Here is a 16,221-nt window from a genome sequence, read left to right as displayed (position 1 = left end):
ATCCCTGCCGCAGTGTGACCCCATGGAACGGGGAAAAATCGGGATAATCCCGACAGGTTCTACCGAGATTTGAACTCGGATCGCTGGATTCAAAGTCCAGAGTGCTGACCATTACACCATAGAACCGGGTGGTGCCTCTCAGCCCCGCGAGCCTGGGCAATAAATCCACAGCCAACAAATCCCAGTGGGAAAACCACACTGTTCCTCCTGTCCTTGGACCTGCAGTGACTGGCAGGAATTTAACACGATCTACATATCCATATTTATCCTGCGTTTCTGCAGGATTCATTGTGTTCACAGAATCACAGATTGTTTTGGTTTGGGAGGGACCTTAAAGCTCATCCAGTGCCACCCCCTGCCATGGGCAGGGACACCTTCCACTAGCCCAGGTTGCTCCCAGCCCCTTCCAACCTGGCCTTGGAGCACTTCCAGGAATCCAGGGGCAGCCACAGCTTCTCTGGGCAACCTGTGCCAGGGCCTCCCCACCCTCATAGTAAAAAATGTCTTCCTTATCTGTAGTCTGAATCAACCCTCTTTTAGTTTAAAACATCACCCCTTGTCCTGTCATTCCATTCCCTTGTCCAAGACTCCTCCCCACTTTCTTTAGGTACTGGAAGGCCACAATAAGGTCACCCCATAGTATCATGATGGCAGGAAGCAAACATGGACAGTGGGAGAACACCTGTTTTTAGAGACACAGGGAATCCTTGTACCTGCCCCGGAGCTCAGCGGTGCCTCCAGCTTTGCTAATGCAGAATTTAGAATCGTGTTCCCACTGCAGAAACAAAAGAACCACTGATGTTCCAGTGAGCTGTGACATCTCTGAGATTCTTCAGATAATTCCTGTCAGAATATACCAACCTGGCTGCAATAAGAAATAGATATGGAAAAAAATATAATCAGGAAAATTCTGTTTGTCTTCTCTCCCTCTTTTACTTTCCATACGCTCTCCAGGTAGCACGGGATATGATGTCAGCAGTTCACGGCATTTCAACAGTCCATGAAAAACACCTGAAACAACTTTTCCACGATTTTCCAGCAGGGAAATTTGCCCACGGCAAAAAACTTTCAGGTTCCACCGAGATTTGAACTCGGATCGCTGGATTCAGAGTCCAGAGTGCTAACCATTACACCATGGAACCACACAGCCTGAGCCCCTGAGCCGCGCCTTGTGAGGGAAATCCGGGGGGAAAAAACCAAAATTGCCCTTTTATGCCTCAATTTGGTTTATCTGGTTTTCCTCAGCTCATGTCACTCAAAGCCTGAACGCAGATTTTTTTCAACACCACGTGCGCTGGCTTTCACTTCACATTTGTGCTCTCATTTTGCTTTCCTGCATTTTGTGCAGAAATCTGCTGGCTGGGTTTCAGAAGGAGGAGCAGGGACCATTGTCACAACGGTTTTTTTGAGTTTGCCAGATTGTTTCCTCTCTTGGTACCGACTGACCGCTGTGTGGGTAACAGAACGTTCATTTAAACACACAAGACATGGAAAAACGACAAATATATGCTTTTATGGCTAGTTACAGGCCTGGTGGAGCAGGTCCACACAAAGCCATGAAGATGTTCCAGGGGCTGGAGCACTTCTCCTATAAGGAAAGGCTGAGAGAGCTGGGGTTGCTCAGCCTGGAAAAGAAAAGGCTCTGAGTGGCCTTATATATTTATCTTATAAGAAAGATAAGGAAGAAACATTTTAGTCTGAGGGTCGTGAGACACTGGCACAGGGTGCCCGGAGAGGTGGTGGATGCCCAATCCCTGCAGACATTCAAGGCCAGGTTGGACGGGACTCTGAGCAACCTGATCTGTTCCTGCCTCTGGCAGGGACTGGATGGACTTAAAGGTCCTTTCCAACCCAAACCATCCTGTGACTCCATGAAACCATCAAATCACGCTAGAAGAAAGGCTGTAAGCACCCGCTCCGCGGCATGTGGTCGAGATGGTTTAGGAAAAATAACTACTCCCTACACCACCGTTCCCCACAGCCATAAATAACCAGCAGCGAGGACGGAGCCGACAGGACTCCGGGGGAGGGACAAAAAAAAAAAAAAATTATAGCTAGCAGAGGATGGTTTCGATCCATCGACCTCTGGGTTATGGGCCCAGCACGCTTCCGCTGCGCCACTCTGCTGCTTCTGGTGAACCCTTCTCCCGCCCGGACTTAAAAAGTCCTGCGTCACAGGCGCTTCCTCCCCGCTCCCACAGCCTCGGGATCCTCGCTCCAGCTCCCACGTGCTGCGGAAACGTTTGAAATACACCAGGAGCAATGGCCATAAACTAAACTACAACGTGAGGAAGAGCTTCTTTACGCTGAGGGTGGCAGAGCCCTGGAACAGGAGCCCAGGGAGGTCGTGGAGTCTCCTCTGTGGATGCGCTCCTGGGTCACCTGCCTGGACTGGAGGCGATCCCCCCGAGGTCCGTTCCCAGCCTGTGAAATAGCAACAAATGGCTTCAACTACCAGCGTATCGCCGCAGGTGATCGATATGAACTAATTTAACCACAAGTTACCGATATATCACCACGGAAAACTGTACCATTACCCTCTGCACAGAGCCCACCGCCGCCCCGAGCTCCGCCGCAGGTTATGAAGGAGGGAAGACGCGTGAGGAGCCCCCGGTGCCGCCCCGCCCCAGAGGGCTTTGCGCTTATTTGCATACGGGGGATTTATTTGCATAAATTGGGGCGCTGGATTTAGGCTCAGTTTTCCCAATTCCCACCTCCTTCCGCCCTCCTGACCTGAGGGATGGTCGGGGGGCCGTGTTAGAGTTCCTCCAGCGGTACCAGCGGCTCGTCCCACCCACCCGCGGTCACCCTGACCTTGCGGAGTGCGGATTCCCGCGGTACAAATAACGGCGGGGCCAGGGGAGGAATCGTGCTCGCTTCGGCAGCACATATACTAAAATTGGAACGATACAGAGAAGATTAGCATGGCCCCTGCGCAAGGATGACACGCAAATTCGTGAAGCGTTCCATATTTTTTTTTCACCCCTCACCCAGCCTTCCGACTCTGGAATAACCCCAGGGGAGGCCTTATCCGTCTCGACAACTCCCTGAAAGGAGGTTGGAGCCAGGCGGGGGTCGGTCACCTCTCCCAGGCAACCAGCAATAGGATAAGAGGACACAGACTTAAGTGATACCAGGGGAGGTTTAGGTTGAACATCAGGAAGAATTTATTCACGGAAAGGGTGATTAAACATTGGAATGGGCTGCCAGGGAGGTGGTGGACTCACCATTCCAGGAAGTGTTTAAGGAAATGACTGGACATGGCACTTAGTGCCATGATCTAGTTGACGTGGTTGGGTTGGACTTGATGATCTCAGAGGTCTTTTCCAACCTAACTGACTCTCTCATTCCCTGACAACGCCCTCGGGCACCCGAACAGCTCCCAGGATCCCACAGACACAGCACACAGTGGGTCCCTCACTGCTTCCACACTGCTCCCATGCCAAGGTCCCCATGGCTCTGCAGGCACAAGGATGAGCAGTGGGAGCTGGGAGGGTGTCAGACCTGGCTCAGCTCCTCCCGGCACTGCACAGGGCATGTTCTCCCCAGGCTGACCCAGAGCCTCAGGGCTGTACCCAGGCTGGGTCCAGAGGTTTTCCTCAGCCCATGCACTGACTGCAACACCGAATTCACTAAGGTTCACTTACCAAATTCACATGGTTGCTACAGAGAATTGACTCATAAATGAGAAACTGCCACGAGCTTTATGGCCCTCCAGGGATTTGCCTCAGGGATGCCACTGGTAAGTACCTTTCTGTATTTTATCTTCTCCTTATTATCCCTTGCCTTCTCTGGACACAGCCCAGTGCAGGTTCTGGCACTGCAGAGCTCTCCTGAGCGCTGCATGACACACATGTCAATGAAGGGCATCCTCTATTTCTCACTATTTCCTTCTTGTCTCCCCAAAATGCTTTTATTTTCATGCAGGTTGTCTTAAGCAAAGCCAACCACCTCGCTGGCTTGAATCCTTCACCAGGAGTTCAGTGCAGTTCAACCACGTAATCTCTGCTCAGATACAGAAACAGCTGGAATTCCTGCAGGTCCTGTAATTCACCTTCTTTCTCCACACTGTGGGATCCTGCTCTGTGGGATTCAGTGCTGGCTACCAAAAGAACAGGGGAAGGTCTGGCAAAACCAGCAGCACTGAAGGTACAGGTACAGCCCAGAGACACCAGGGGCCAAACAACTGGAGTTCCTTTGTCTAGAGGGTGTGTGTAGGAGAGCACTGAATCGATACGGATCCTGTCTCTTAAAGAACCTGCAGCTATTGTAAGAAAAAGGAGAGTTATTTTTAGAAGGCCTTTTATGAAGAGGCAGTGCCTTTTGTGGCTTTGGCATTGGGAATTTTGTTTCTATTCAGCCTGAATCCTGTGATGGGGTGAGCAAAGCTAAAAACGAGGTGGATGCTTTTCGAAAGGGAAAGCAGAACAGAGGCAGATGGTGAGGGGGAGAAAGTAAAAATAGGAAACACGAAACAAATATATTGTCAGAGATGCCATTTTTCTCTAGTAAAAATGTATTTGCTTATTGGTTTGTTTGACTGTTCAACTTTTTTTTTTTTTTTACTGTATATTTTCTGCATTGAAAGCTTTATTTTATGTTAGGTACCACACAGCATAACTGAGTTGCTTTTTAATATAAAAATTATTAATTCTTTGCAGATATGATGATAACTCTGATGAAAGACTCAAGCTGTGAAGCTGATGTGAAAGAATTTAAACGTGATAAATCATCCCCAGCAGTGATCAATAAATGTAAGGAATTCTACTTTGGTATTACTTTGTTTATATGGATCAAGGTGGAATGAGAATGCAGGTCTTGCTAAACTTCATTTTTCTTAAAATCTCTTGGAATAAAACAGTTCCTGTGCTGCATCACGAAGACCCAAATGACTGTGAGGTCGCTTTGGAAATGAGCTGTTTGAAAGCTGAGTGACAATTTACCTTTTATAATCTGTCCTTAACAAATTGGTGTGTTCTGTAAGTTCATTAAGAACTTTAACACGAGCAAAGACTCTTGCTGGAATGAATTCTGCTGTGATAAACCTTGTGGTTTGCAGCTTTATTCTCATTTCTATTATTAAACAGTTGCCACTGATTCTGTTTCAGGTCAGAAAGAGACTGATTAAAGCTATTAAAGATGAGAGTTGGTCTTTGGGGGGATTTATTAATGTCACTGCTGTGCTGTGTTTTTTAATGGGGTGTTAGTATTCCACTGGAACATGGAAATATGTGACTTTGTGCCAGTGTCATAAACCCCTTTTTGTCTAGAAATAACATTTTTGTAACAAATGGCTGAAAGAGCAAAGGGAAGACTCCCTGCAGGAGGACATCACGAAGCCCAAAATATTAAGAGGTGACTGAAAGGGGTTCAGTTCATGGAGTGCAAGTCTTCCCACTCCTGCTTAATGTAATGGTTTGGATTCACCCTCTTGTCTTCAAAGTCTTTAAATAACAGATAATTGGAACCTGGGAGAACATCCCAGTTAAAGGACTGAGCTTCCCATGCATTCTGGGAACAGGCTACTTGGCTGGATCAGCTTGGTCTCTGGGTTTTATTCTATTGCACAGATAAATTAATTACTGTATGAAGGAATTTGCATTGGCATTTCCAGGGAGCAGTTTCTCAATCTCATCTCACAAATACTTACAAAACAGGAGACAAATGGGGTATTTAAACACATTTCTGGTTCTGGGTTCACTGATGGCTCTTGCAGCAACACAGGGCATTTTGTATTGAAAATTATGCTTCAGGAGGCAGAAAGCTTCTGGAGTTTGTAAGGTACATTACTGCCATGCTTAGAGCTGGTAGCTAAATTTGGGAGCTCAAAGATGAGATGTTTGCTCTGGAAACTAATGGAGCAACAGTAAAATATTCATCAGCAGAAAGGTGGTAGCACAGCCAGGATTTTCAGCTGATGGAAGAGGACAGAGTGAGTTGAAGTAATGCAGCAGCAAGACTGCTATTTAAACCTCTATGAATATACAGAAACATATATGAACTATATAAACCTCTGGAATTCCTCCCTGTGTGGCTGCAGTTGGGACTGGGAGGAGGCAGCTTCTGCACCTGGTGCCCTCAGTTCCATTTCCCTGCCTTGCTGTGGAAAACAAACCTCAACCTTTGCTGAGCTCGGGCTCTTGGCTCTGGAATTCCATTCCTGAGCAGCAGCTGACCTCTACCACACAATTCCTTGCACCAGGAATGCTGTTCTTTAAAGGACCTGAGTAACACCCATCAGGGGCAAAGACCTTGCTGACAGGGGGCAGGCAAGTGGTAAAACCAACGTTAATGTAACATTGGTGGGACAATATTTCATATAAATATTGGTGTGTCACACAGCCAGGATCAGCTGAAGCAGCAGAAATTAACACTGGCTGGCAAATCTTAATGAGAAGAATACAAAAACCTCCACAAATATGGCAAATATATATTAACTTAAAGGATTTGATTATTTTTATTATGTATTAATTCATTTTTGAGAACACAGCCACGGATTTGTTTTTAAATCCTGTTTTTAATTTTACTAGCAGGCAGAAAAATAGCAGATTGCTTAACTTCATTGGCATAAGAGGTGAGTTGCTGCATAAATGCTTTTGTTTCCAAATTACTTGGTAGAAATAAATGTTGTCTGTACCCTCTTGCTTCTCCCAGCAGCTTTGTGATTTCAAGACAAGCAGGAACTTAAAGCACACAACAGCTTTTGGTGGTTCTCACAGTTCTGTTATTTGGAATCTGAATCTATTTATACAGACAATAACTATATTTGTGAAGGCAATCAGAAGACATAAGTATGAAAAGCCTCTAAACAGTCCTGTTTATTTGGAAACAGTGCCAGTAACTATTTTACAGAAATAATGGTAAATGAAAAGGAATTATATTTAAATGAAAGAGTGAAGTGCAAGGTATTATCTTAATATACATACATCACTGAGAATTTGAGCTATTTTGAGAGAACTTGTAATTATGCCACAATAATCCTTTAAAACTAACTTCTCTATTAACTCACACAGTAAAATGTGCCATGAAAATCTCCTCAGGTGCTGTAGCTGTAAATGAAAAAAAGACTGAAATAGATTTCAGGACGTGATGGCTTTTTTCTTCTTCACTTCTTTATTTTCAAGTTATGTAAATGTTGGACAACAAACAAAAACCCAGAAGTGTTTTGGTTATTCAGCCCATTCAGCAGATTGAAATAAATGTTTCTATCAGCCTTCAGTCACGTCCCAGTTCTTGAGCCAACTTGTTACTGTGATTCTACCAAAACCAACAGTAGAAATTAAAAAAAAAAATAAATAAATTGGTACATACGACTTTCCCTCTCTTGTTTATATAAAATTATCCATAAATATTGCCAGCTATTGGTCTGCATTTTTATTTATTTATTTAAAAATGCAATATGTGTCAGCTGGTGCAATGCAGCCTGTGTGCATGTCACTGTTATAACACACTGTGCCAGCAGGGAGTCCAAATTCACGCTGCATTTCCTTTCTCTTTGTGTCACCGATTTAGTATTTTAACAGGTAACTCACACTTCAAACATCTTTTTGCTCCTCAGGGGACGATTCCAATTTTGTCTCTGACTTGGCCTTTAAGAAGGTAAGATAACACAGTATTTTGGGAACTCCTGCTGCGAATTGTTGCGTGGGGAAACTTCAATTTTATTTTTTTATTATTATTGTGTATAACACAATATTAAATGAATATTCAAAAAATACACATTGCGTTACCTCTTCCTCTGAGCTCCAGCGATTTGTAGAGAGTAGTTTTTACCTGCGCACCGCTGACCGCTCCCTCAGCAGACGTGACCGTAGTTACGGCCCTGTCTTGACATTAAAAAAAACCCCTTTTAAACCGTTTTCCTTAAACCCGGAGGGTCGGACCCGCCCCGCCCTCACGTGATTTTCGCGCCATCAGCGCGCGCCGCCGCCGGTCACGTGTCGCCCCGGTGGTCACGTGGCCCCCGTGGTCACGTGCCCCGTGTTTACCTCGGTCGGCACCGCGGCGGGTGAGGGACGGAGTGAGGGACCGACTCTGGGGGGAGCGCGTGAGGGGGCGGCGGGAGTGGGAGCGGGATGGGCTGAGGGCTCGGGGGACGGCGGGAGCGGGAGGGGCTGAGGGCTCGGGGGACGGCGCCGGGGAAGGACTTGTCCCCTCTCGGGGGAGATGTGAGGCGGGACTGTTCTCCCTTGGGCGGCGTGAGGGGCTCTGTGTGAGGGACCTTTTTCCTCCTCAGGGGCAGCTGCGTGAGGGGCTTTTCCACACCCTCAGGGGCGGCTGTGTGAGTGGCTTTCCCCCTTTAGGAGTGACTGTGTGAGGAGCTCTTCTCCCCCTCCCTGGCGCGGCGGCGTTAGGGTTTCGTCCCCACCTCAGGGGCGGCTGTGTGAGGGACCTTTTTCCTCCTCCGGGGCAGCTGTGTGAGGGGCTTTTCCACACCCTCAGGGGCGACTATGTGAGGGGCTTTTCTACACCCTCAGGGGCGACTATGTGAGGGGCTTTTCCACCCCCTCAGGGGCGACTATGTGAGGGGCTTTTCCACCCCCTCAGGGGCGACTGTGTGAGGGGCTTTTCCACACCCTCAGGGGCGACTATGTGAGGGGCTTTTCCACACCCTCAGGGGCGACTGTGTGAGGGGCTTTTCTCCCCTCAGAGGCGGCTGTGTGAGGGACCTTTTTCCTCCTTGGGGGCAGCTGTGTGAGGGGCTCGTTCCCCCCTCAGGGGCAGCTGTGTGAGGGATCTTTTTCCTCCTCAGGGGCAGCTGTGTGAGGGGCTTTTCTCCCCTCAGGGGCGGCTGCTTGAGGGGCTTTTCTCCCCTCAGGGGCGGCTGCTTGAGGGGCTTTTCTCCCCTCAGGGGCGGCTGCTTGAGGGGCTTTTCTCCCCTCAGGGGCGGCTGCTTGAGGGGCTTTTCTCCCCTCAGGGGCGGCTGCTTGAGGGGCTTTTCTCCCCTCAGGGGCGGCTGCTTGAGGGGCTTTTCTCCCCTCAGGGGCGGCTGCTTGAGGGGCTTTTCTCCCCTCAGGGGCGGCTGTTTGAGGGGCTTTTCTCCCCTCAGGGGCGGCTGTTTGAGGGGCTTTTCTCCCCTCAGGGGTGGCTGTTTGAGGGGCTTTTCTCCCCTCAGGGGTGGCTGTTTGAGGGGCTTTTCTCCCCTCAGGGGTGGCTGTTTGAGGGGCTTTTCTCCCCTCAGGGGTGGCTGTTTGAGGGACCTTTTTCCTCCTTGGGGGCAGCTGTGTGAGGGGCTCGTTCCCCCCTCAGGGGCAGCTGTGCGAGGGACCTTTTTCCTCCTCAGGGGCAGCTGTGCGAGGGACCTTTTTCCTCCTCAGGGGCAGCTGTGTGAGGGGCTTTTCCACACCCTCAGGGGCAGTTGTGTGAGGGATCTTTTTCACCCTCAGGGGCGGCTGTGTGAGGGACCTTTTCCCTTCTGAGGGGTGGTTGTGCGAGGGGCTTTTCCCCACCCTCAGGGGTTGCTGTGTGAAGGGCTCTTCTCCCCCTCATCAGAGGTGTTGTTGTCAGGGGCCTTTCCCTCCCCTCAGGGGCAGGTGTGTGAAGGGGTTTTCTGCCCCCCTCAGGTGTTTGACATCCAAGGAGCCAAAGGCACGTGGGCATCACCACTGTGGTGGCTCGGAACGCTGAGGTACCACCCATTGCTCTGAGCTGCCCTTCACTAAAGCCCCTCCTTTATTTCCAGGCTCACCATGTCCCTGCCAGCAAAGAGGTGTGGAAGGCCCCCGGTGTTGTCCTTCCTGGAAAAGAAAAAGAGAAAGCAAAGCCTTGATAGAAGAAGGGGCAAAACGAGGATTTATGTGGGAAATCACATTGAGCGATGGCTGACACTTAAGGAGAAGCTGGATTTCAGGAACGATGCAGAAGTTGCAGGGTTTTTATTGGATTTGTGGGTATATTGCCACAACACTCCTCTGTTTACTAATACTGAGTAAATAGTGCTGGGTGTTGATACTGACTGTGTATTTCCTTTCTAGGTATGACAGCTACGACCTATTATCAAAAGCCCCACTCTGTCCCCTCCCTGAGGGTGTCAGAAGGATCACTGTGAAGGAGGAAAGAGCTTTGTCAGGCAGCACATCTTTAATAGCAGCAGATGGAACGTGAGTACTGTCCTCTCTTTACGTGGGAAGGGTGGATGAAATGTTTTTCTTGGTACTACTTGAAAGACTGCAGCTGATATTTAAAAATAATAAGGTGAAAGTTATATCTCTAAAAGGAAAGTGTAATATAATTTAGTTAAAATTGAAGATTTTGAGTATCTTTTGCCAAAGAGCTTCTGTCTGTTTTGTTGTTTGTATTGTTGAGCACATGACAGTGGTGTAGATGAAACGGAGATGGAAACTTCTTTTTTGCCAAAGAAGTGTTTCAGTCAACCATCTGGGTTGTATTTGCAGGTATGACAATGATGAGCAGCTGCCTAAAGAATCTGCTTGTTCTGGGCTGGGAGATGTGAGAGTTGTGACTGTGAAGGAGGAGCAAGAGACACCCCAGGACTGTGTGTTGGCACGGGCAGATGACACGTTAGTGACACTCTGGTCCTTTGCATGTTTTGCATTCGAAAGTATTTTGATTTTATTATCACGTTTAATTTTGTTTATTAGAAGTTCATGTCATTCATGCTCTGATTCATTATCTAAAAACATCTCGGTGCATAATAGATGGTCCAGTTCTTCTGAGGCAAAAATCTGAGGGATTTTGGAAAAGTTGTAAGAGTACACACAGCAAAAATATTTGTTCAGTGACTGCCTTCCCTAATCATATACAAGGTCATGAGTGAACAAGGAAAGAGCCAGTGCTTTACATGTATCCTCCTCAGAGTTGGATATTTACAGGAGTACAATGTCCAGGCAAGTGCAGCTGCATGTGCTTTAACCTTTCTCAGAAGAAAAATGTTTCACTGTTGACTGAGTGATGTTCCACACTAAGTGATGTGTTAAACTATCTAAAAATAGTGCTGTGCTCAGCGAGGCCACCCCACCATCGGCTGCTGGTCTGTGTTACTGCAGAGTCTCCAGTAACTGAGGCATTCCCATTGAGATCAGAGGAGCCTCCAATAGGTATGCTTGTCCATTACTCTTTGTTTAGGTTTTGATTATCCACAACAGTGTTACTGAATAATTTGTAATTTCATCCATGTCTTAGTTGTCTGACCTCTATAAAACTGTATTTTCTGATGTGTGCAGGGGGACACAGAGGCCGTAGGACACTGCACTGGCATTGCATGGTGTGTCCAAACCCCTGGCTAAGATGGTGAAGTATGTCAAGTACCATGTTTGTCTGTCACCTTCCATTGTGGTCTTGCCTGTGACTTTGCTAATTCTTCTTACTTTTCATTTTAGTAGGTGAACAACCTGAGGTTCTGAAAGCACAGAAGAATTCTTGGAAGCTAGGGCAGGAGAAAACAAATACCAGTGCTGATGAAGCTGACAAATTCAAGTACATTCTTCAAAACAGCATTTTTTCACTGGCAATGTAATTTTAGTTTGGAGTGCAGCAATAATTGAATTCCTGGGACTGATTTGATACAGGTGAGACAGAGGGTTTGTGTTTAATTGATTGCTTATTTTAGCCTTCTGAGATGTGAGAAATATTGTGAAAGGTCGTTTGGTATGAGAAAAACTTTTAGTTACCCTAAAAGGTAAGGTAATGAGGCTTTGGAACAGTCTCATGTCTTTGTGAAGATGCTACATCAGACTGAGTACATGAAATGCTGGAGAAATGATTAGACACATGTGCAGTGGTAATTCTGTAAAGCTAAAGAACAACAGCTGTCTAAGGATGAGGAGATTCAAAGATAAGAGCAAACATCCTGGGACACACTGTGTAATTCCAGGGAATGTTTACCTTCCAGGAGTAGTTGTATGACCTCACCATGAGGAAAATGGTTTCAGATGTTTCAGTGTCTGAACATCACATCACTGGTGTTTGGTTGGGTTTGGTTTTCGTTCCCAGTAGAGCAGTGAGGAAGGGTGAGGGTGTCACTGAGGCTCTCACTGGCTGTGGGATGTCCCCACAGGGTCAAGTGATTTGCTCAAAGTCATTTTGGTAGCTGAGCTTGGGTCTTAAAAGTAAGGCCAAACTCAGTTGCTAACTCAGTATTTTAGAAATCTGGGCAAAATTCTTAATTGCTGTAGAAAATAGTGAGGAGTTTTCTTCAGAAAGGAACAGTGGTTATGTTAATGTCTATCTTTATTTTCTTCTCGTTTTTAAAGGTGTGGTGCTGCACTTCCTATTGAAGGGAGGCACTGAAGGCAGGTATTTCCTGCTCTCCAGGCACTTGGGTGTCATATTTTCCTGTTGCTGTTACTCTTTTGGGCTTTGCCAAAGGTGGTGTTTCAGTCTGTGCTGCCTACAAGGGCCAGGAAAAGCACAAGGTCTTGTTGTAGGTGCTTCATTAGCACATTCTGAGTTAATAGTCATAAAGCAGCTGTCGTATTCTTCTTGCCATCAAATCTGGTTTTAGGCTGGCTAAACACTGTTAAGGAGCTGGACACATCAAAGGCAATGGAGCAAGAACACTTGAACTCAGCTTTATCAGTGGTTTAATGTTTGGTTTCTCTCGTGGTTTTGGAGTCTTGCCCAACAACATTGGCTCTCAGCAGTGGCTGTTGTTGTGGAGAGTGTAGTTGGTGGAGAAACAGTGAGGGAGTCAATAGCAGTGACTTGAGGACTCTTGCCAGGTGAAAGGGTACAACTTTCTGAGTTCTGGCTGTTGTGAAGAGTAGAGATGTTGAAATAAGAGGAAGTAAAGAAAGTACAGAAATCTGCTTTAAAGGTGCATTAGCAGAGCAAAGCCAAAGGAAGGGTTACTGACCCAAGTCCAGTAAGGTTCCTGAAGACATTCAGTTATTCTCTAAGGCTTCTTCTGTTACTAACTTTCAACTTTCAACTTTAACATTTGGATTATTAACCAAGCTAGTTTAAAATTCTTTTTCTGTAATGTATAAAACTGTCAAAGCAGGTATTAAACAATTTTTTTATTGTTTAATGTGTCTTACTTGCTCTAATATTGAAGAGTGATGAGTCAAAGTAGTTGAACAGGGTGGTTTTTTTTGAAGAAGAAGAAGCTTTGGAGGATTTGAGATTCCTTTACTGTTGGAGTATTTGAATGATAGGGATTCAAAAATTCCTTTACTTGTATCTGTGTTAACAAGACAGATTTTCACGATAGAACTGCCCATAACAGGGGGTTGAAATGAGATGATCTTTAAGGTCTCTTCCAACCCAAACCATTCTGTGATTCTATGAACTGACTTGCCTGAGATTTGCTTATGGACTGTATCTTTTTTTGGCCTTGATTCAGTAAAAAATGAAGCAGAATAGAAATACAAAATAATCACTCAGAACTGTCACAGCAGTTTGATGAGGAAGATTGAAACTTGTAGGATGAGTGGGTGTCAGTCAGTAGTAAATGTTGAGTTGGGAAGCCACAGCTTTAAAGGGAGGCTTCAGCTTCAGTCTCTGGCTCTCCTGAAGTGTAATTCCCTTGGAAAGCAAATAAACCATCTTGAGGGAAAGTGCAGCAAGCTGTTGGTGCTGGAGACTTACCATGCCTTGACAATGGCATGAACAGCTGAGGAGTTTCTTAGCAAGTGGGAAAGGAAAACTTAGATTTCATTTCAAAGAAATAGGGGGGGGAACCTGATAAAAAATAAAAAATAACCTGCTTAGCAGGACAACTTCCTGTGCTCTCCCAATAAATTGATTTTCTGATGCATTGTTTTGACTAGTAGCAATTTTTAACTGAACTAAAAGATTCTGCACGTACTGGTGTTGGTCTTTAGTGTTCGTAGTTGGGTTTTAATTTAAAAAAGAAAAAGGAAAAGATTAAAAAACCCAAACCCAAGCACCTCCCGCCCCTGGCAAACCACAGTCTGTGGTTATTTCTCTAATGTGACTCAGAAGTGAATGTGGAACATGGCTCTACTTTACAGTGAATTGAGTGGTTAGTCTAAGCCAATTAAATAATTTACTTTATTGTCATGCTAAGTGTTGATCTGTATTTCTGTTTCTGCATCATAAAAATGTAAGATGATGGGCTGTTTATATGTATTGTACATCCAAAAGCACAAATGGAAGTATTGTTGTATTTTCTGTTATTTCCCAGTTAGAAGATCATATTAGGGGAGTACACCTGCCTAGACAGACTTAGAGAAACAGTGTGAACATATTTCATATTTAGGTATTTGAATGTCAGATTGTAACTGGTTCTCATTGTGTTACTTTTCAGGGTGAGCAGCAAGAAGAAAATCGAGCTCTTGCATAACAATACTGGGGCAGTTTTTTGGTCTGTTTTGATTTTTGCTGTGAGGGTATTGTGAACTGTAAGTTGTATGAAACTCCATGTTATGTGTTGAACAGCACATTAAACTTAATTCCCTGAAGTTTTCCCGTGTTATGTTAATGTTAATAAAGTCCGTGGAGTGGATTATTTCCCTGTGAGAGTCTGAGGGGCAACAAGGAAGGACAAGCCCAAATGCTCATGGTCTTGCTCAAACTTAGCCAGAATTCAGGAACTTTCTGTAGGTTGTATTAATGACTAAGTTCTTCACATTTTATTTAAAACTGAAAAGATTTAAGATAGAAACAGTGTTCTAGTGGCAGTTGCAGCATCAAGTGCTTCCATCTGAAAGTGTTTCTTGGAATGCTTTTTCTTAGGGAACAAATTTAACGTGTTCCATGTCTTGGAAGGTGTTTGTGCAGTTTATTAATTATACCCTTAAGTAAAAATACTGGACTATGGAGTGTGTTGTGTTGGTGCCTTCAAAAAAGGGAGTAATTGAGATCAGCTACGGAGTAATTTTATCTAAATATATTTTGTTACTGAATAATTTGATCTCTTGCTTTAGTTTTTGCTTTTGATACCATGAAAGCTGATATATTAGCTGATATATGACACCTCTTAATTATTTTCTTCTCTAACAGAGCTGAAATAAGTGTGGAGTACTTTCTGTAACTGAAGTTCAACAGAATAGTGTTGGCAGTTCTGAATTTGTTTTGTGCTTACCAGGTATGAGTAATCCTGGAAGGTTTCTAACTGAGAACCTGAGGTTAGTACGACTCTATTCAGTGTGTGTTTGTCACAAGGACAGAAACTTCCAGCCTTCTGATTATAATGGTTTTTTTTCTTCAACCACACACTTGCAAAAGCATTCAGGTCTTGATCTTACAGTATTCAAACCAGCTGGGTTTTCCCATCATCTTACACTAGAACAGCCTCTCTCTGGGGAGAAATTCCCCTAATTAGGTCATTACACTCCACACTCAGTTTTTTTAAATGAGCTACTTCACTGGCTGTAAGAAACAGTTGCTCTGAAATATTATCTCGGTGCTTTTGAAATACCCACATTCGGTGTTGTCTTATGAACAACAGATCTTTTGCCAAATGTTGCACAGAGAGCTCTTTTAAAAAAAAAAAAAAGTTGAGAAGGTGATTTTTTTGAAGCTTTCTCAGAACAAAAATGCCACTTCCTTTGTGTTTGTGTCCTCCCTTTGCTCTGTGCCTTAGCAATTTTTCCTTGACTACCAAACATTCATTCATGTAAGTAACTCTGGCTCACAGGAAAAGTGACACTTGTGTCTTTCAGTGCTCTCAGATTTTTGGTTGTGAGAAGGGAAAAGGACTCAGCCTTCAGTGATGTTTTCCTCAAGATCACAAGAATCTGCAGCTGCAGGGAGGAGCTCTGCCCTTCTGGGGCACGTGGGCACCAGATTCTTGGCCTGTTCAGCCTCCTCTTTGTGCCTCTTTAAATGCACACTGCAAATGTGTATATTATTGAACAACTTACTGTTGTGGAGGTAGATTAATACTGCAAGTGTGTGATGTGTTGAGGGGCACTCGCTACATAAATTACTGGTAGAATGATTATTCTGGTTCATAGGACATGAATATAGTAGAATTCAGCCCTTACTAATGCTTCCTCCAGATCTCCCATTGGACTGGCACTTCATGCTGAAGAACAATCAAGAGATAGTAGACTCTTTAAAACTTCCTTTTGTAATGTTATAATGTGATGGATGATATATTTGGGTTGCTATATCAACATGTGCTTTAGAATACCCGACTTCTGTAGAGCAGAATATTATCCTTTGGATTTTCCAGTGAAGTTTGCAGAATGGTGAATGGAAATGGTTCTGATTCTGCCAAGAATAAGACAAGAACAACGGCTCTGCTTTTGTCAGAGTGAGGTTTTCTGCACCTCTGGGTCTGTGGGAATTGTG

The 16,221-nt window shown here is 45.2% G+C and overlaps 1 protein-coding gene, 2 long non-coding RNA genes and 4 other non-coding genes across 10 annotated transcripts in view; 3 read left to right on the top strand and 4 right to left on the bottom strand.

The window, feature by feature from the left end:
* Positions 1 to 54: 54 nt before the first annotated feature.
* Positions 55 to 126, bottom strand: TRNAQ-UUG. The gene has a single exon. It is a non-coding gene; the product is annotated as a tRNA-Gln (tRNA).
* A 944-nt stretch (positions 127 to 1,070) lies between these two features.
* On the bottom strand, positions 1,071 to 1,142 carry TRNAQ-CUG. Its single transcript has one exon. It is a non-coding gene; the product is annotated as a tRNA-Gln (tRNA).
* Positions 1,143 to 2,055: 913 nt separating this feature from the next.
* TRNAM-CAU lies at positions 2,056 to 2,127 on the bottom strand. Its single transcript has one exon. It is a non-coding gene; the product is annotated as a tRNA-Met (tRNA).
* Positions 2,128 to 2,869: 742 nt separating this feature from the next.
* Positions 2,870 to 2,976, top strand: LOC116796478. The gene has a single exon (XR_004360379.1). It is a non-coding gene; the product is annotated as a U6 spliceosomal RNA (small nuclear RNA).
* A 4,101-nt stretch (positions 2,977 to 7,077) lies between these two features.
* LOC116796096 lies at positions 7,078 to 7,950 on the bottom strand. Its single transcript, XR_004360260.1, has 2 exons — positions 7,731 to 7,950; positions 7,078 to 7,249 (listed from the first exon to the last, which is right to left on the bottom strand). It is a non-coding gene; the product is annotated as an uncharacterized LOC116796096 (long non-coding RNA).
* FOXK2 (forkhead box K2) overlaps positions 7,949 to 16,221 on the top strand; it is a 69,403-nt gene continuing 61,130 nt past the window's right edge. Inside the window, exons 1-4 of one of the 4 annotated variants that reach the window (XM_032706366.1) lie at positions 7,949 to 8,008; positions 9,683 to 9,886; positions 9,975 to 10,100; positions 10,395 to 10,520. In XM_032706366.1, coding sequence (XP_032562257.1) covers positions 9,690 to 9,886; positions 9,975 to 10,100; positions 10,395 to 10,520 — 449 coding nt within the window. In that variant the 5' untranslated portion in view covers positions 7,949 to 8,008; positions 9,683 to 9,689. Of the gene's footprint in view, positions 8,048 to 9,362; positions 9,566 to 9,682; positions 9,891 to 9,974; positions 10,101 to 10,394; positions 10,521 to 16,221 lie in introns of those variants that run through there. The other 3 variants (XM_032706367.1, XM_032706368.1, XM_032706371.1) reach the window with 3 other exon arrangements.
* LOC116796095 lies at positions 11,064 to 14,384 on the top strand. The gene is made up of 3 exons (XR_004360259.1): positions 11,064 to 11,255; positions 11,340 to 11,528; positions 14,231 to 14,384. It is a non-coding gene; the product is annotated as an uncharacterized LOC116796095 (long non-coding RNA).

Source organism: Chiroxiphia lanceolata, chromosome 19 (genome assembly GCF_009829145.1).
Source record: "Chiroxiphia lanceolata isolate bChiLan1 chromosome 19, bChiLan1.pri, whole genome shotgun sequence".
Classification (NCBI taxonomy): domain Eukaryota; kingdom Metazoa; phylum Chordata; class Aves; order Passeriformes; family Pipridae; genus Chiroxiphia; species Chiroxiphia lanceolata.
Note: the sequence above shows the minus strand (reverse complement) of the source record. Positions and strands in the feature narration are given on the sequence as shown.